The 21,452-nt window shown below is 37.1% G+C and overlaps 1 protein-coding gene across 9 annotated transcripts in view; it reads left to right on the top strand.

Moving 5' to 3' along the window:
- The window catches only part of LOC128696182 (serine/threonine-protein phosphatase 2A 56 kDa regulatory subunit gamma isoform), a 154,611-nt gene that overhangs the window by 27,170 nt on the left and 105,989 nt on the right, over positions 1-21,452 (top strand). For 5 of the 9 annotated variants that reach the window (XR_011393269.1, XM_070094907.1, XM_070094904.1 and 2 more), the window contains exons 3-4: positions 17,912-18,179; positions 19,268-19,516. Coding sequence is in view for 8 of the 9 variants with exons in the window: in XM_070094907.1 (XP_069951008.1) it covers positions 17,912-18,179; positions 19,268-19,516 (517 nt within the window). In the remaining variant the exon portion in view is untranslated. The remainder of the gene's footprint in view (positions 1-17,911; positions 18,180-19,267; positions 19,517-21,452) is intronic. The other 4 variants (XM_070094910.1, XM_070094909.1, XM_070094908.1 and 1 more) reach the window with 1 other exon arrangement.

Raw genomic sequence — 21,452 nt, 5'->3', positions numbered from 1 at the left:
CTTGCAGTGTCTTCAATGGAGGACACTGTCATGCAGATTCGAGTGTCATTTGCAAAGGACACAGTACTGTGGTTAACATCCCTGTCTATGTCGGATATGAGGATGAGGAACAGGAACAGGATGGGAGTGAGTACTGTGCCTTGTGGAACAGAGCTTTTCACAGTAGCCACCTCAGACTTTACTCTGTTTACTACTACTATTTGTGTTCTGTTTGTTAGGAAACTATAGATCCATCTACCAACTTTTCCTGTTATTCCTTTATCTTGCATTTTGTGTGCTTTTGCTAAGCCTGTGTATACTACATCTGCATTTTGTTTCTTCCATAACATCCAGGACCTTGTCATAGTGATCCAGTAGTTGGGACAGACAGGAGCAACTTGCTCTGAACCCATGTTGCCCTGGGATGTGTAACTGATGGGTATCTAGATGAGTGGCAGTCTTGCTTCTTAGAACACTTTCAAAGATTTTTATAATATGGGATGTTAGTGCTATCGGTCTGTAGTTCTTTGCTATTGCTTTACTGTCCCCTCTGTGAAGTGGGGCTATGTCTCCTGTTTTTAGCAGCTGTGGGAATACCCGTGACCATGCTCCCTCTTCATAGGATGTTAAATGCACATGATAGGGGTTTCTTGCAGTTCTTGATAAACACAGAGTTCCATGAGTCTGGGCCTGGGGCAGAGTGCATGGGCATGTCATGTATTGCCTTTTTGAAGTCATTTGGCATCAGGATAATATCACATAAGTTTGAATCTACCAAATTCTGTCTCTCACTCATAAAAAATTCATTGAGGTCCCTATAATACGTGTTTTGCGGTGATCTGGAAGGTGCACAGGTGTTATGGTCATACAGAAATTATATTGTTTATATAACTCAGGATATTCACTTGAGCCTAAATCTTATTCTTTCAACAAACCGACCGTATACCACCCAAAAAGAAAAACAAAAGTTTCTCTTTTTAAATTTAGTAATATATACAGGAGAAGGGGTTACTAGCCCCCCTGCTCCTGGCATTTTAGTCGTCTCTTATGACATGCATGGCTGACCGAGAATACTTCTGTTCCTAAATATATAGCATAAATAATTAACCTAGGATAACCCTATACATATAGTCAAACTGTGCAACTTATTTCTGCGTTGAGGGATATTATGCCTTGAAGCAAATGTATCAGAGGTATTCCTTGTACATAAGTATTAGAAGACCCAAGCTATGCATTTCCCCATGTTTGAAGTACTAAAACTCTTTGAAACAGTGTTAAGCGTTAAGAACAATTAAAAACAGAAAGTCATAATTTGGAATCAATTATAAAGTGTAAATATAGCTGGGGCATTTATGCTGCTGTTGCCAATGAAAGATTTTTTTTGCCAACTTCAAGACACTTATTACTTTGTAATTTTTTTATTGGATTCCATCTATTTTAGTCTTACTTAATTCATAAAAATGCACTCTTTTTTTGATCTGTAAGTTTGTTTAATCTTGCCACAAACAGGAAGGTTAATTTCTGGATATATAATATAGTTAAGGGGCTAAGAAGGGACTCAGTTATAAGCTGAGATATGCCAACCTCCTAACCTGTGATTTAAGTTTTGTCATTGCAGTTTTTAAATTACTGTACTGTACATTGATTGTTATAACATTGTTTAACATAATAATGTATGTGTATAAAATAGTTTTAATTGCATAAATAGTGCTTTAACCCTTAAACTGTCCAAACGTAGATCTGTGCTTTTTTACATGCTTTCTTATGGAGAAAATCAAGGTTGGAGCACTATGCACACAAACGTAGATCTACGTTTGGACAGTTTAAGGGTTAAGACATTGTTTACCAAGGTTCAGGTGGGGAGCTCTTCATTACTAAATTACTGGGAGTGGCCCATGTCTATGCAGATATAATTGACGTTAGAGACACAGGACCATTAGTACTATAATGATAAACCAGTATAGTATAGTATTGTGGTTGTAGTAAAGTTGATCTATATTGAGAATGCAAATTAAATGTAGCATTATGAAATGTAGATTATGTTTACATAGTTTGTTTCTCTGAGATAGACATCTTCTCTACATGTCAGGCAGTTAAGTTGCAGACATTGTTATTTACTAAGTCAGTATTATTGTGTTAGTAAAGTAAGAATTTATAAAAATTCTTTAAACAAAATAGCAATGATCATTTTTGTATATCATTATTATTATTATTATTATTATTATTATTATTATTATTATTATTATTATTATTATTATTATTATTGTTGTTGTTGTTGTTGTTGAATTGTTAGAATGCAAAAGAAATTCTCAAATATCCATATAAAATATGATTGAAATAGCATTCTTCATGTGTTGTAGATATAATTTCATGTTAAATTTGTTGTCACTCACAATGTAGGGCACCACAAATCCTGGCTGGTCAGAGCAAAAGTCTTCCCAGAGTAAGAAATTTTATGGAGTTCTGAAGCCACTTCAAACATAATGTGTGTTTATAGATGTATCCTTTATTCTGTATAAACACTATATAAAATTAATGCCAATTGATTTACAGTATATACTTGCCTTATAATGTTGTTTGCTGCCATTCTCAAGTCAAACTGTAGAGTAACTTTCATAAATTAAATGAATAGCATGGGGGTTGAAAAATTTCCTAGTTTGGGCAGGTCTGGTGAAAAATCTCCAAATTTCTGATGCTCTGTGGTTTTGATGTCTGGATTTGGAGTATCCTACATAATTAAAGTTAATTTTTTTGTCCAAAATTTATAAGATCATCTCTATTGTAGTTTTAAGATTTTTTTTATCAAGCTATACTTATAATACACTACCAGCAGAAAATGGTTATCATTCATGATATGGCAAGCCACACACACTACAAGTTTTGTCATATCCACCTTTTCATCACTGTCATGTATCATATTCATTTCATATCTACCTACCCTACCTAGCTCTACAAATTTATACTTAACTTCATTCTCTGTCATATGTCTGTTCTTCAGTAGCTTAGTTTAATATTCTTGAAGCATTATTGGTATTAAGTGTATGAAGGAACTAGAATGAGATAGTATTATTCTCATATGTAACCTGGAACTGTAGTTGCACTGCCTGCTATATTCTAAAGAAATTCAAAATGAAATTCAAGGGATTCATGTAAGCAAAATAAGGGTTTCATTAAGTGAAAGTTGGTGTGTCATGTCCTGAAATTACCAAAATACAATGTATCTAAAAGAATCTTACAAAAATATACATATTGCCTGACAAAGATTTTTTTTTTTTTTACTTACATTCTGCAATTGCACCTCAGGTATAGTAAAGCACAGTACTTACTGTAATGTATTGGTCAGTTATATTAAAAACTGGAGAAACACTTGACAAAATGTTGTATCAAAGAGAGAGTAAGATTGAGGGAGCAAGTTCGAGAGTAAGAGTTTGAGAGTAAGGTTGAGAAAGTAAGAGATAGCAAGGTTGAGTTTGAGTGAGTGAGAGAGTAAGAGAGATTGAGAGGGTAACATTTGGGAGCATACTGCTTGGGAGGGAAAGATTTGAGAAAGTAAGATTCAAGCAAGTAAGATTGGGGGGAAAGGGGTAACAGCCCTTGGTTTATAAATAAAAGTAGGAACTCAAACCTAACCCTTCAACCCCCTCCCCCTCGCTATCACTACCTAAAACTGGTGTAGGGCCACGGGATGTACTCCGGGATGTACTCCAGGATGTACTCTGGGATGTACTCCGTCCCCTGGGCACAGCATAGGGTACACTACCCGAGCGCATGCGGCGGCGAACATACCGACGCTTCACTGGTGAATATGATTCCTCACTATCACTACTCGAATGATCGTCGAACGCAATAAAATCACAATCCACGTCAATATCATCATCATTACTGAAGTCAGAGGCCTGGCCACGCGAAAATATTAGCTTTCTCTTGTGTTGAGGAACAACCGACCGTGAGTCACGAGTGCCCACACCAGAGGTAGAAGGTTGAGGATCGTCAGGGTTTTCTGCACTATTATCGATATCGTGGTCATTCTTTTCGGTCACTAACTGATCAAAGTCGTAGAATTCGTCTTCATTTCCACTTCCATCAGTGTCAGAACTATCGGATAGGAAGAGGAGAGTCCCAATTTTCCGGGGAGTGAGAGCTGACTTGCGACGAGGCATGGTGAACAAGGGTAACTGAGCCGGCGTTCCCACAATGCTATGCAGGCACCTAGATTTTTTGTTTATGGCGCACACCCACCACGCAGACCCGTTCTCTCACATGTAGGCCTATGAGCGCTTTCACGCTAAATTTGACTGTGCTAGAATTTTGGCGTAGATCTATGGTTTGGACACTCAACGTGAAGCCGTAGATCTACGGGACGGACCCTGAAAGGGTTAAGCGGGGGTCCACTGTATTTTGTATCCTTGTTGTTTATGGTCCAATTTCAAGTGTAACTTTATGCTGTTATTAAGGAGCAGTTTGCATCCTATACACATGTTTGCTTGGACTTCTTGTTGCAAAGTTGCAAGATATTGCAAAATTGTATGTCATGAAACCCTAACTCTACAAAATTGGTAAGTTGTACAATGTTCTAGTCAACATCAGATGAAAGATAAAGAGTTAGATTATTTAAATTTCAAACTTTTTTGCGAGAAATGTCAATAGATTGCATCATAAAAAATTTTGAAATGTGTGTTTTTTTTTTGGGGGGGGGGCGCATTTTTTGTGAGATTGAGTCAATAAAAACAAAATGGTAAAACATATTGCAAAAGACCACTGAATATTAATAGAACCATCATTCATCAATATTGTGTGAAAAAATCATGACACTCCTATTATTACTCTTTGCAACAAATTCAAACAAATGTCAATTTATTCCTGAGTTATTCAAGTTTTTGTTTCTATAAAACTCCATGGAGATGAAACACCAAACTTGAGCGTGTTGCAAACCCCTATCATTGTTAGTAAGTAAGTAAGTTTATTCAGGTATACACAAATACAGTTACATAGAATTATCATACATAGCAGCATGTGTGTAGAGAACCTAGGATAACCCAGAGGGAACTGAGCAGCAACAACTCTGTGCTCTTCACTTTAGTCGTCACAGAACTTGCCATTTTGAGTGTTTATAATGAAACAATCATAACAATACTAATTTTTGGAGTAAAAAAAAAATACTAATTGCCAACTTGTCCTCTTGATGACAGCAAAAAACATAAAAATTACATATGTGAAAAAACACTTAGAAATATGATAGAAACAAGCTGATTGCATCAACATGTTGCCAGAATTTTGCACTATTTTTTGGTAAGAAAACCCAACATTCCAAAAATTTTCACCTTCAATTTTTACGATCTCTAAATAACTTGCTCTCAGCCCCTTAACACTCCACTTTTGTTTACAATTCTCGGCATGAATTATTCATTACTTCTCCCTTCGTTTATGATGGCATCTAAAGGTAGTTGTTAGAAACAATTAAACTCAGTGAACAAGGTATTTGATGGTAATAATATGGCTCTGGGCCGCATTAAATATCGTATAGCTATGTAGGCAGGTGTAGCCCAGGCGGGCTACATCTACCGGCTACCTACACCTGACTTCCTACAAATTAATACTACTCACCTCTCATTGTACATTAAGAATACACATTTTAAGTTAAATAATGAGTGTACTATATGTATAGTTTATCTCTCTGGGCTGCTTTAAATATCGTATATTAAGTTTGGGACGGGGAGCCAGGGCTACCTACACCTGACTTCCTACAAATAAGTACTTACTACTCAGCTCTCACTCTACATTAAAACTACAAATATTTTAAGTAATGAATGTAATGTGTATGTATTTTATTTTTTGTGTTTTTTAATGCCTAGTTCTATTACTAACTTAATATAGTTAGTGTAAACTTCTTGTCTGGCATTTATATGCATTTATAAGTGGAAAAAATGGCATTCCTGCTTTCCGGTGATGTCCGCTTTCCAGCAGTAGCCTGGAACTTAACCTGCCATATAAGTGGGGCCCTACTGTATGTAGATGCAAAAAACTGTTGGCTTAATAAGCATGAAAGGCACATTTTTTTGTCTGGAGATGTCATAAGGAAATATTTGAACATTTTATAAAATATTGTTCATGACTGAAAATGAAATTATGGTGGTTCTCTTAACTTATGTAAATAGTATTTTTACGTACAGCACTATATTGTCTTTAAAGACTTTAGTGTAGCAAGGAGAAAGGAGGTATTATACTGATTATCCTTGCTCATTCTCTGTGTAATGGTAGGCAGAACATTTACATAATATTGTAGCTGGTAGAAATTTCCAAGTGATAACATTATGAATAAAAAAAAATTTGGTTCTTTGAATGCACTCTTAATGAAACCACTTGTAATGCTACCCAAAATACCTAATGGCTTTTATTTTTGGTACTTATTGAATTTTAGTACTCTGCATAATATCACAAACTTTGGTAATGCTGGCAGTAGTGCTATTCAGTGTGTATTTTTGCATCTCGTGAGCCGTTGAATGTTTGCTCGTATAGCCTCTTATTAGGCACATGCAGCTGTACTGTTTATTGTGTATTGTTAGGGGTTATTATCACAGCAACATTTTCTTCTTGCTCAATAAATAATATGAAAAAAAAAAAAGCCGTGCCACAGGTGGAGAGTGAACTCGTGACAAGCAAGTCGTAAAACTCCAGACCAGAGCATGAGCCGCTGGGTCATCTGGCTACAACAAGATTCATCCAACTAGATATATTTATACACCATATAGTGGTTAGCACAGGCCCTGCTGTGACCACAAATGCAAGTGTGTCATTATGATTTCATGAGTCATGATGATTGCTTTGAGGGGATTAGAGCTAGAGTTCATCATGGCCACGCTGGTGGGAGATTCATCTGTAAAAACTTGCATTTGCGGTTACAGTGGAGCCTGTGCTAACCTCTCTGTGGTGTATAAATACACCTAGTTGGATGAATCTTGTTGTAGCCAGCTGGCCCAGTGCTGGCCTGGAGTTTTACAACTCAATCGACATGAGTTCAATCCTCGCCCGTAGTATAGTCTGTTTGCAATCATGTCATTACAATTTCACGAAAAATTATACGAAATTAGGAAAATGGGTAACTTTTGCCTAGTTATAACCAGATTATATTTGCATTTAATATCCTTGGTAAATTAGGTATATGTCAATATAATCTTCACTTACATGATAGTTAATACTTTATTTGTGTAGTATTGTAGTTATAGAAGTTTTTAATTATTTTTGGTAATGCCTACCGCAGATAATTTTATTATAGATGATAACAGACAAAGGCATTTTGACATGGTCTGTTCTTTTACTTAGTAATGAACACCATATTTATAGGATATTTTGCATACCAGTTTGTATGTAGATATAATTTTTGTATGACATTTTTCTCTTTTTGAATCAGTGCCTTAAGGGAATTAGACTGCTCTATTTTTAAAGGCTGTAGCATCACTTGATGCCAAGCATTCAGCTTTTCCATCTAAAGTGGATGGGAAGTCTTGACTGTGATGTACAGTATGTAGTAAATGCCCAAATATGCAGTTGTAGTTAGTTATTTGTAGAGAATTTTTACTATTTTTGTAGTAATGTTACTGTGAATGCATAGAATTATTAATGTGTAGTTGTTTCTCTGCATGATTATTTTTTATGTAGTGGACAGTTCCTGTAGTACAGTGTACTATAGTTACATTCTTCTAATTCTATACTAGGACTTCTGATCATAAAACATTTCATGTTTATAATTAATACTTGCTCTCATTTGAACTCTGACTTAGATTATGGAAAACTTTACAAGATGATGGAACAATAATGTGTTAATTTCTTGATAAACATTTAAATTTTGTAATGACTTGGCCATGTATTATAATTCAAATACATACTACAATAATTCATTTTTATTCAGTAGGTGTACATTAACCCTTGGACTGTCACAAGCCCATTTCTGAAACTGTCATTCTATGTCGCAAATTTTTTGAAAAAAAAAAAAAACAAAAAAAAAATCTTATGAAATGATAGAGAATCTTTTCCCGATGGTAATGACACCAAAAGTACGAAATTTGATCGAAAACTTACGGAATTACGCTCCCGCGAAGTTAGTGATCTCAGCAATATATACGCATCGGTGATTTCGCCAACTTTGAGCCCTATTTTCGGCCAATTCCATTGCTCCAGTCGACCAAACTCATACCTATTTCTTTAGAACTCCATTTTGTCTATCAATTGAGTACAAGACACCGCCCATTTACCAATTTGAACTGCCCAATAATGTGGTCAGAAATTGGCAATTTGGCCAATTTCATGCAAATTAAAAAAGATGCCAGTTTCAAAATAGGGTCCAGAATAAACAGTGCAGACATTCTTGGCACTAGAATAACATATCCTCTGTTCATTAGTCATGTCTCCAGGCCCCCGTTATATTACTCTTGTTTTCTGTTTTGATTTTTTATTCACAAAAAATAGAAGATTTACTGTTATGAAGACTACTGCATTATTGTAAAAATAATATAAATAATATCAGTGCACTAGTAAAAGAATATTAGACTCCCCACTTGACGTGTATTGGACGTGTGGTGTGATTTGCTTACTCTTGAACATTGGTAAAAATTGAACATTTCCATTTCAAGATTGTTTTCATCGTGAAACTAATCAAAATTATCTCTATTTCTGTAATATGGTTTCCAATCTATCAAATGAGACCAAGAAAGCAAGAATACAATCATAAATACTATACGAAAATACACCTCAAAGTCAGTGTTTTAATCCAAAAACACGGTCGGAGTTTTTTTCTCTCATTATGCACTGCGTGCTGCAGGATTTTTTTTATACAGTGCACACTGACCACATATACCCATTCTCTCACATGTAGGCCTACCAGCTTTCTCCTGCTTGATTTGAAGCCTCTACAATTATTAAGTATAATATATACGTCCAAAACACTGGCTTGTCAGACGTATATATACGTACAGCCGAAACAGTCAAAGGGTTAATGAGTCTTTTAAACCCAGTTTGATACAGTACATACATATGTATTCAGTTTAAATCATTCACAAGATATAAATAATAGAGGTAAGATACGTAGTGATCTTAACTACTGTATCTATCGCTTTAAATCATTCACAAGATATAAATAATAGAGGTAAGATACGTAGTGATCTTAACTACTGTATCTATCGCTTTTATCCCTAAAAGTAAACCCAGATCCCCTATAACAGTGTATGAAATATAACTGCTTTAGAGAAGAAATTTAGAATCAAGGGGAGAGAAAATATATCCATAGTCCATTATATGTTATTGAATCTTCATTTTCTACTGACCCTTTACAGCCATTTGTTTCTTCTCTTCTTCAACCTATGCTATGTTCAGCAAATCATAGGCTTCCTTAAAACAAGAACAGATGAACCCAGAATTTTCTGGAATTTTCTTAAGTTTCCCATACCAAGCCCTTGAATTTTCTCTGCTGATGACAAATTTTGTTTGATTTTTAATAAATTTTGACTTTGTCATCTATTGTTCCTATTAAATATACATGTTTTTATCCTTACTAAAGTTTCATATCTCTTGAATCACACAAAAAATGTAGAAAGGCTCCTGTATGCTAGTTTGCATTCAACAAGAATATCAGTGAATTTATTTGTTCAATTATTTAGTACATTTCGTTGAGCTAATTGCATCATCATAGTTTCTAATTCCAGTTACAAGAAACATACTCATCACACTTATTGATTTCATATAATAAGTTAATTAAGTTGGTGACATCAAAAGCAGTGGATCCTGACGAGGTGTCACCATAGATTTTGTGTGTGGGGGAGGGGGGAGGTTGTGGCAGAAACACTGAACTTCTAGCAATGATCTTCAAGTCAATAAACACAGGACAATTGCCATGGATCTGGAAGACAGCAAATGTAGTGCCTATATTCAAGAAAGGAGTTAGGCAGGAGGCATTGAACTACAGGCCAGTTTTGCTGACATAAATACCATACAAGGTGATGGAAAAGATAGTTGGAGGGTAATAGATCACTTGGAGAGAAGTGGTTTTCATAAAAAAACAACCAGCATGGGCTCAGAGGTGACAGGTCTTGTCTTACCTGCATTTTGGAATTCTACAACAAAGTAACAGTAGTGAGACAGAGGGTTAGGTGGATAGCATTTTCTTAGACTGTAAGAAGGCGTTTGATACTGCACCCCCATGAGACTGGGGGCAAGAACTTGAGAAACAGGAATAACTGGGAATGTACTCAAGTGGATCAAGGAGTACCTTAGGAGAAGGAAGCAAAGAGTGATTGCCTGGGAAAAGATGTCAGAATGGGGAAGAGTAACATGAGATGTTCCATACAGATCAGCATGAGGACCAGTGCTGTCTGATGTGAATAACATGCCATTGAGTCAGATGCATCTCTGTTCACTGATGATGTAAAACTAAAAAAGAGAATACAAACATAAGGACAGGGAAAGGTTGCAAAAGTATCTGGACAAACTGCAGGGTTGGTCAGGTAAGTGTTTGCTTCAATTCAACCTTAGCATATGCAAGGTTATGAAGATGAGGGAAAGGGCCAGAAAATCAGACAGTATATACCCAGAGGGGACAGAGGCTGCAGACCTCATTCATAGAGGACCTGGGAGTGAGCATAGTCCCTATCATATCACAAAAGACTCGAATCAGCCAAATAACTTCCGTAGCCAGTGTTTGTCTGGTAAATCTGAGAGCTGCCTTCAACTCAGCAAGAGAGTCATTCAGGGTGCTTTATACAACATGTCAGACCCATCTTAGAATATGCAACACCAGTATGAAACCCACTCTAGAGGAAGCATGTTGAAAAACTGGAGAAAGTGCAGAAGTATGCAGCAAGATTCATGCCCCTTAGTTGAGAAAGTGCAGAAGTATGCAGCAAGATTCATGCTCCTTAGTTAAACTAAGGGGCATGAACTATGAGGAGAAGCCAATGGAATTGGACCTAAGGACAGAAGAACCAGTAGGGACATAACAAAAATGTACTCAGGGAAATTGATAAGATAGACAAGGATAAGCTATTTGAGAAGTGAAAAACAAGAACTCAGGGATACCATGGGAAGTTAAAGGCATAGATGAGTCACAGGGATGTTAGGAAATCTCAGAGTGTTTGAAAAGTGGAATGATCTTGGTGAGGAAGTAGTTTTAGGAGCAAGTAAGATAGGGCTCATTTATATATAATATAATATATATATATATATATATATATATATATATATATATATATATATATATATATATATATATATATATATATATATATATATATATATATATAAAATAGATGAAAGAGTGGAAGAGACACTGTCAAGAAATTTTAATGAAAATAAGAAAAAATTTTGGAGTGAGTTAAACAAGTTAAGAAAGCCTAGGGAAAGTATGGATTTGTCAGTTAAAAACAGAGTAGGGGAGTTAGTAGATGGGGAGAGGGAGGTATTAGGTAGATGGCGAGAATATTTTGAGGAACTTTTAAATGTTAAGGAAGAAAGGGAGGCGGTAATTTCATGCACTGGCCAGGGAGGTATACCATCTTTTAGGAGTGAGGAAGAGCAGAATGTAAGTGTGGTGGAGGTACGTGAGGCATTACGTAGAATGAAAGGGGGTAAAGCAGCTGGAACTGATGGGATCATGACAGAAATGTTAAAAGCAGGGGAGGATATAGTGTTGGAGTGGTTGGTACTTTTGTTTAATAAATGTATGAAAGAGGGGAAGGTACCTAGGGATTGGCGGAGAGCATGTATAGTCCCTTTATATAAAGGGAAAGGGGACAAAAGAGATTGTAAAAATTATAGAGGAATAAGTTTACTGAGTATACCAGGAAAAGTATACGGTAGGGTTATAATTGAAAGAATTAGAGGTAAGACAGAATGTAGAATTGCGGACGAGCAAGGAGGCTTCAGAGTGGGTAGGGGATGTGTAGATCAAGTGTTTACATTGAAGCATATATGTGAACAGTATTTAGATAAAGGTAGGGAAGTTTTTATTGCATTTATGGATTTAGAAAAGGCATATGATAGAGTGGATAGAGGAGCAATGTGGCAGATGTTGCAAGTATATGGAATAGGTGGTAAGTTACTAAATGCTGTAAAGAGCTTTTATGAGGATAGTGAGGCTCAGGTTAGGGTGTGTAGAAGAGAGGGAGAATACTTACCGGTATAAGTAGGTCTTAGACAGGGATGTGTAATGTCACCATGGTTGTTTAATATATTTATAGATGGGGTTGTAAAAGAAGTAAATGCTAGGGTGTTCGGGAGAGGGGTGGGATTAAATTATGGGGAATCAAATTCAAAATGGGAATTGACACAGTTACTTTTTGCTGATGATACTGTGCTTATGGGAGATTCTAAAGAAAAATTGCAAAGGTTAGTGGATGAGTTTGAGAATGTGTGTAAAGGTAGAAAGTTGAAAGTGAACATAGAAAAGAGTAAGGTGTTGAGGGTATCAAATGATTTAGACAAAGAAGAACTGGATATCAAATTGGGGAGGAGGAGTATGGAAGAAGTGAATGTTTTCAGATACTTGGGAGTTGACGTGTCGGCAGATGGATTTATGAAAGATGAGGTTAATCATAGAATTGATGAGGGAAAAAAGGTGAGTGGTGCCGGCAGGCCGGACTTGAGTCCTGGAGATGGAAGCCCAGTGCCTGCACTCTGAAGGAGAGGGGTGTTAATGTTGCAGTTTAAAAACTGTAGTGTAAAGCACCCTTCTTGCAAAGACAGTGATGGAGTGAATGATGGTGAAGTTTTTTCTTTTCGGGCCCACCCTACCTTGTAGAATCGGCCAGGTGTGATAATAAAAAAAAAAAAAAAAAAAAAAAAAAAAAAAAAAAAAAAAAAAAATATATATATATATATATATATATATATATATATATATGTGTGTGTGTATATATATATATATATATATATATATATATATATATATATATATATATATATATATATATATACATATATATATATACATTACATACATACATATATATATATATATATATATATATATATATATATATATATATATATATAGTATATATATATATATATATATTATATATATATATATATATATATATATTATATATATACATATATATACAGTGTGATACACTCTTGAAGTCATTCTGTTTCGCTCCATTCTCTCTACATGTCCGAACCACCTCAACAACCCTTCCTCAGCCCTCTGGACAACAGTTTTGGTAATCCCGCACCTCCTCCTAACTTCCAAACTACGAATTCTCTGCATTATATTCACACCACACATTGCCCTCAGACATTATATATATATATATATATATATATATATATATATATATATATATATATATATATATATATATATATATATATATATATATATATATATATATATATATATATATATATATATATATATATATATATATATATATATATATATATATATATATATATATATATATATATATATATATATATAAAATAGATGAAAGAGTGGGAAGAGGCACTGTCAAGAAATTTTAATGAAAATAAGAAAAAATTTTGGAGTGAGTTGAACAAGTTAAGAAAGCCTAGGGAAAGTATGGATTTGTCAGTTAAAAACAGAGTAGGGGAGTTAGTAGATGGGGAGAGGGAGGTATTAGGTAGATGGCGAGAATATTTTGAGGAACTTTTAAATGTTAAGGAAGAAAGGGAGGCGGTAATTTCATGCACTGGCCAGGGAGGTATACCATCTTTTAGGAGTGAGGAAGAGCAGAATGTAAGTGTGGTGGAGGTACGTGAGGCATTACGTAGAATGAAAGGGGGTAAAGCAGCTGGAACTGATGGGATCATGACAGAAATGTTAAAAGCAGGGGGGATATAGTGTTGGAGTGGTTGGTACTTTTGTTTAATAAATGTATGAAAGAGGGGAAGGTACCTAGGGATTGGCGGAGAGCATGTATAGTCCCTTTATATAAAGGGAAAGGGGACAAAAGAGATTGTAAAAATTATAGAGGAATAAGTTTACTGAGTATACCAGGAAAAGTATACGGTAGGGTTATAATTGAAAGAATTAGAGGTAAGACAGAATGTAGAATTGCGGACGAGCAAGGAGGCTTCAGAGTGGGTAGGGGATGTGTAGATCAAGTGTTTACATTGAAGCATATATGTGAACAGTATTTAGATAAAGGTAGGGAAGTTTTTATTGCATTTATGGATTTAGAAAAGGCATATGATAGAGTGGATAGAGGAGCAATGTGGCAGATGTTGCAAGTATATGGAATAGGTGGTAAGTTACTAAATGCTGTAAAGAGCTTTTATGAGGATAGTGAGGCTCAGGTTAGGGTGTGTAGAAGAGAGGGAGAATACTTACCGGTAAAAGTAGGTCTTAGACAGGGATGTGTAATGTCACCATGGTTGTTTAATATATTTATAGATGGGGTTGTAAAAGAAGTAAATGCTAGGGTGTTTGGGAGAGGGGTGGGATTAAATTATGGGGAATCAAATTCAAAATGGGAATTGACACAGTTACTTTTTGCTGATGATACTGTGCTTATGGGAGATTCTAAAGAAAAATTGCAAAGGTTAGTGGATGAGTTTGAGAATGTGTGTAAAGGTAGAAAGTTGAAAGTGAACATAGAAAAGAGTAAGGTGTTGAGGGTATCAAATGATTTAGACAAAGAAGAACTGGATATCAAATTGGGGAGGAGGAGTATGGAAGAAGTGAATGTTTTCAGATACTTGGGAGTTGACGTGTCGGCAGATGGATTTATGAAAGATGAGGTTAATCATAGAATTGATGAGGGAAAAAAGGTGAGTGGTGCGTTGAGGTATATGTGGAGTCAAAAAACGTTATCTATGGAGGCAAAGAAGGGAATGTATGAAAGTATAGTAGTACCAATACAGTGGACCCCCGGTTAACGAACTTTTTTCATTCCAGTAGTATGTTCAGGTGCCAGTACTGACCGAATTTTTTCCCATAAGGAATATTGTGAAGTAGATTAGTCCATTTCAGACCCCCAAACATACACGTACAAACGCACTTACATAAATACACTTACATAATTGGTCGCATTTGGAGGTGATCGTTAAGCGGGGGTCCACTGTACTCTTATATGGATGTGAAGCTTGGGTGGTAAATGCAGTAGCGAGATGGTTGGAGGCAGTGGACATGTCCTGTCTAAGGGCAATGTGTGGTGTAAATATTATGCAGAAAATTCGGAGTGTGGAAATTAGGAAAAAGTGTGGAGTTAATAAAAGTATTAGTCAGAGGGCAGAAGAGGGGTTGTTGAGGTGGTTTGGTCATTTAGAGAGAATGGATCAAAGTAGAATGACATGGAAAGCATATAAATCTATAGGGGAAGGAAGGCGGGGTAGGGGTCGTCCTTGAAAGGGTTGGAGAGAGGGGGTAAAGGAGGTTTTGTGAGCGAGGGGTTTGGACTTCCAGCAAGCGTGCGTGAGCGTGTTAGATAGGAGTGAATGGAGACGAATGGTACTTGGGACCTGACGATCTGTTGGAGTGTGAGCAGGGTAATATTTATTGAAGGGATTCAGGGAAACCGGTTATTTTCATATAGTCTGACTTGAGTCCTGGAAATGGGAAGTACAATGCCTGCACTTTAAAGGAGGGGTTTGGGATATTGGCAGTTTGAAGGGATATGTTGTGTATCTTTATACGTATATGCTTCTAAACTGTTGTATTCTGAGCACCTCCGCAAAAACAGTGATAATGTGTGAGTGAGGTGAAAGTGTTGAATGATGATGAAAGTATTTTCTTTTTTGGGATTTTCTTTCTTTTTTGGGTCACCCTGCCTCGGTGGGAGACGGCCGACTTGTTGAAAATATATATATATATGTATATACTGTATTTATATATATATATATAATATATATATATATATATATATATATATATATATATATATATATATATTTTTTATTTTTATTATCACACCGGCCGATTCCCACCAAGGCAGGGTGGCCCGAAAAAGAAAAACTTTCACCATCATTCACTCCATCACTGTCTTGCCAGAAGGGTGCTTTACACTACAGTTTTTAAACTGCAACATTAACACCCCTCCTTCAGAGTGCAGGCACTGTACTTCCCATCTCCAGGACTCAAGTCCGGCCTGCCGGTTTCCCTGAATCCCTTCATAAATGTTACTTTGCTCACACTCCAACAGCACGTCAAGTATTAAAAACCATTTGTCTCCATTCACTCCTATCAAACACGCTCACGCATGCCTGCTGGAAGTCCAAGCCCCTCGCACACAAAACCTCCTTTACCCCCTCCCTCCAACCCTTCCTAGGCCGACCCCTACCCCGCCTTCCTTCCACTACAGACTGATACACTCTTGAAGTCATTCTGTTTCGCTCCATTCTCTCTACATGTCCGAACCACCTCAACAACCCTTCCTCAGCCCTCTGGACAACAGTTTTGGTAATCCCGCACCTCCTCCTAACTTCCAAACTACGAATTCTCTGCATTATATTCACACCACACATTGCCCTCAGACATGACATCTCCACTGCCTCCAGCCTTCTCCTCGCTGCAACATTCATCACCCACGCTTCACACCCATATAAGAGCGTTGGTAAAACTATACTCTCATACATTCCCCTCTTTGCCTCCAAGGACAAAGTTCTTTGTCTCCACAGACTCCTAAGTGCACCACTCACTCTTTTTCCCTCATCAATTCTATGATTCACCTCATCTTTCATAGACCCATCTGCTGACACGTCCACTCCCAAATATCTGAATACGTTCACCTCCTCCATACTCTCTCCCTCCAATCTGATATATATATATATATATATATATATATATATATATATATATATATATATATATATATATGTGCATATACATATACATGCATACATGCATATACATATACATGCATATACATATACATGCATACATGCATGCACATATACATACATACATGAATGATTGATTGATTGAAATCATAAATACAAATGAGCCAAAATACTTATCAGAAGAGGAGTGAAGTGAACTAAACTGAACAATGACACTGATTATGAATTCATTACTGGGGCTGAAAAATACTGTAGATATGAAAAGGGATATTTCATTCAATCATCTGAAAGTTAAAAGGCAGGATCAACAGCTAGAGCTCATCTCTTGTTAAATAGATAATTATACACATGCACACTAATTTATTCAGTGTTTGGTAGTTTTTTTTTTTTAGCTTTATATTGATACCTTTCACTTCCATCATCATCTGATCTGACTAATGTATACATATTTGATAGTTCTTGCAGTCAGTCAGATTCTTCAATTATTTCTAAGTTTATTATGTTGTGTTCATTATATTGTTGGCTCAGTTCTTTGGGAAAAGCATGCGAGTGCCTTTCTATTGAGACATAGCAAGAAATTTACAATAATAGTAATAATAATAATAACCACAGTAATAGTTTTAATATCCAAGGAGTACAACACAGTATTCAAGGTGCTGTGTTACCTTGACTTTATTTACTCTGAATAACTGGCAACAAATTTTTTTTTTTTTACTTGAATTTGCTATGTCTTATCCTTGTTTCTAAGAGTAACTTAATCACATTTATCAAGCTAATTTCAAGGTTTGGAGATACTGCGTCATCCATTCAGCTTGATAGGATGTCTTAAGCTTCCATGATCTTTCCATCATCCTGTATTTTATTTGTTGATTCCATCCAAAAAACTATGATGGAATCAAGTAAGATTTTGTTGCATTGACTTTGAGAAGTAGTACTTTTTGTTGTCTCTTCTACTAAAACTAACTGCTGTTCTCTCTGTGTGTGTGTTGCTTGGTGTTGTACGTACGTGGCTCCGCTGATGGTAACAACAACAACCACAACTACAACAACTTGCTGCTGTGCTCCTGCCTCCATCACTCCACTACCTCCACCATCACTACCTCTGTCATCCTCACCATCACTTCCATATCACCAACATGATCAGCAGCAACAGCAGCAGCAGCAGCTGTCACCAAATGAGCCGCAGCAGCAGCCACAGGAAGATGATCAGCAACAACAGCCAGTTGTTGGTGGAATTGATGGGCCTTTGGGCTCTGCTGCATCCATTAAGGATGGCCTTCCTCCCCCTACACAGATTAATAAAATTAAGTTTGGCCCTGGTGCTCCCCTCATCAAAAAGGACAAGCGGCAGTCATCATCGCGATTTAACATCCCCAAGAACAGAGAACTACAGAAGCTTCCATCACTTCGAGGTAAGCGTTTAATAATTGGAGGGAGGGAGTATGGAAAAAATGAATGTATTCAGATATTTGGGAGTGGATTTGTCAGCACATGGGTTCATGAAGATGAGATGAATCATAGAACTGATAAGGGGAAAAAGGTGAAGGGTGCATTGAGGAGTCTGTGGAGACATAGAACTTTATCTGTGGAAGCAAAGAGGGGAATGTATGAGAGTATAGTTATACCAACACTCTTATATGGGTGTGCAGTATGGGTAGTGAATATTGCAACAAGGAGAAGGCTGGAGGCAATGTGTGGTGTGAATATAATGCAAAGAATCTGTAATTTGAAAATTAGGAGGTGTGGGATTACTAAAAGTTTTATCCAGAAGGCTGAAGAGGGGTTATTGAGGTGGTTTGGACATTTAGAGAGGATTGAATAAAACAGAGTGACTTGGAGAGTATATAAATCTATAGTGGAAGGAAGGTTGGGAAAGAGTCGGCCTAGGAAGGGTTGGAGGGAGTGGGGTGTAAAGGAGGTTTTGTGTGCGAGGGATTTGGACTTCTAGCAAGTGTGTTAGGAGCGAGTGGTGATGAATGGATTTGATGACTTGATGTGCTGTTGGAGTGTGAACAAAGTAACATTAAGAAGGGATTCAGGGACGCCGGCAAGCTGGACTTGAGTCCTGGAGGTGGGAAGTACAGTGCCTGCACTCTGAAGAAGGGGTGTTGATGTTGCAGTTTTTTTAACTGTAGTGTAGGTGTGCCTCTGGCAAGACAGTGATGGAGTGAATGATGATTGGAAGTGTTTCTTCATTTTTGGGTCACCCTGCCTTAGTGGGAAACATGTACATGTATACTGTGTACTGTATTTTGGTTATGATAGCTATGCTAGCAGAAACTTCCTGGTTTTTCAGATACATATGTATAAGGAAGCAGAATAAAAAGGCACAATACTGTAACTGGAACAATGCGCTAATAACCTGCACACATTAAAAAAAAAAGCACATACCCAAAAAAATGCATATATTACAAAAAACAGAATTCCAAATTGGATGGATGTTGCTTTATTGCTTCTGTTAGTGTTGCAAGTGATTGACTTGGTTAAAATTATTTTGCAGATGCTCAACCAAACGAGCGGGAAGAACTATTTATTCAGAAGATTCGGCAGTGTGGTGTTATATTCGATTTTATAACGGATCCTCTCAGTGACCTTAAATGGAAAGAGGTAAAACGGGCAGCTCTCAATGAAATGGTAGAGTATGTGACGACGCAACGCCAAGTAATCACGGAACCTGTATACCCTGAAGTGGTCCAAATGTTTGCTGTTAATTTATTCCGAACCTTACCACCTTCTAGCAATCCGTCAGGTATGTTTTGAAGTTATATCAGTATAATAATCAGTCTGGAAACATAAACACATATGCAGTTTAATGTGATCCTTTATTGACAACGTTTCACCCACACAGTGGGCTTTTTCAAGTCACAAACAGATCTACCTGGGGTGGAAGGTACGGGAGCATTTATAGTCAGGCTCAGAATGTTGAGGTCAGGCGGAGAATGCTGCATCTGATGATCCACTGGGTTGGATTATAGAGTCTTGGGTAGCTTGGCGGGGGTATTGGACAAGTTGTGAATAGACTTTCTGCAGTGTTCTATGTTCTTATGTGGGATAGCGATGAAGAAGTTTCTTGGCAAGTGGTTCAGCTATGTTATAGAAGCCATTGTTCTGGTTGAAATTGTTGGTTATAGAGATAAGCGATGATTCCAGGATTCTTCGGTATTGAGTGTTGTCTTCTGTGGCGATAAGTCTTGAGTTTCTGTAGTTAATTAAATGGTTGTGTGAATTGCGATGTTGTACACAGGCATTCCTTGTATCGTCAGTTCTGCTTGCGTATTGGTGTTCTGAAATACGTGTTTGGAGGTCTCTTGATGTTTCGCCCACGTATAATTTGTTGCAGTCATTACAAGAGATTATGTATACCCCTGCAGAGGATGGAAGCTTGTCCTGTCTACTACTGGTGATGTCCTTGATGGTCGTGGTTGTGGAGGTAGATACTTGGAATGATGTATTGGAAAAGATGTTGGAAACATGTTTGGCAATGGAGTTGGTGGGGAGGACTATGTATCTCTTCTCGGCGTTGTCTTCTCTGGGTGTGTTGAAGATGTTTAATGCCCGCCGTCTGCAGTCTCTGATGAAGTGACGAGGATAGTGGAGTTTTGAAAATACTTGTTCAATTATAGTGCATGGGTATACATAATCCCTTGTAATGACTGCAACAAATTATACGTGGGCGAAACATCAAGAGACCTCCAAACACGTATTTCAGAACACCAATACGCAAGCAGAACTGACGATACAAGGAATGCCTGTGTACAACATCGCAATTCACACAACCATTTAATTAACTACAGAAACTCAAGACTTATCGCCACAGAAGACAACACTCAATACCGAAGAATCCTGGAATCATCGCTTATCTCTATAACCAACAATTTCAACCAGAACAATGGCTTCTATAACATAGCTGAACCACTTGCCAAGAAACTTCTTCATCGCTATCCCACATAAGAACATAGAACACTGCAGAAGGTCTATTCACAACTTGTCCAATACCCCCGCCAGCTACCCAAGACTCTATAATCCAACCCAGTGGATCATCAGATGCAGCATTCTCCACCTGACCTCAACATTCTGAACCTGACTATAAATGCTCCCGTACCTTCCACCCCAGGTAGATCTGTTTGTGACTTGAAAAAGCCCACTGTGTGGATGAAACGTTGTCAATAAAGGATCACATTAAACTGCATATGTGTTTGTTTCCATATTGTTGGTATTTTATACCATTTATTTTCATAATAATCAGTCTTTTATATAAATGTGTGGGTGTGCGTGTATGTATGTACTCGCGTATCCACAGCTCCTGGCCCTGCCTCTTCATTGGTTGCTACTAGATCACTCTCTCTGCTTCATGAGCTTCATCATAACTCTTCTTAAAGCTATGTATGGATCCTGTGTCCACTACATTACTTTCCAGACCATTCCACTTCCTGACAACTCTGTGACTGAAGAAATACTTTCCTAACATCCCTGTGACTTGTCTGAGTCTTCAACTTCCAATTGCGACTCCTTGTTGCTGTGTCCCCTCTCTGGAACATCCTGTCTCTGTCCACCTTGTCAATTCCTCTCAGTATTTTATGTCATTGTCATATCCCCCCTCTCTCTCCTGTCCTCCAGTGTCGTCAGGTCGATTTTCCTTAACCCCTCCTCATAGGACATGCCCCTTAGCTCCAGGACTAGCCACG

The sequence above is a fragment of the Cherax quadricarinatus genome, chromosome 48 (assembly GCF_038502225.1).
Source record: "Cherax quadricarinatus isolate ZL_2023a chromosome 48, ASM3850222v1, whole genome shotgun sequence".
NCBI classification, from domain to species: Eukaryota; Metazoa; Arthropoda; class Malacostraca; order Decapoda; family Parastacidae; genus Cherax; species Cherax quadricarinatus.
This window is presented reverse-complemented; position numbering and strand designations above follow the sequence as displayed.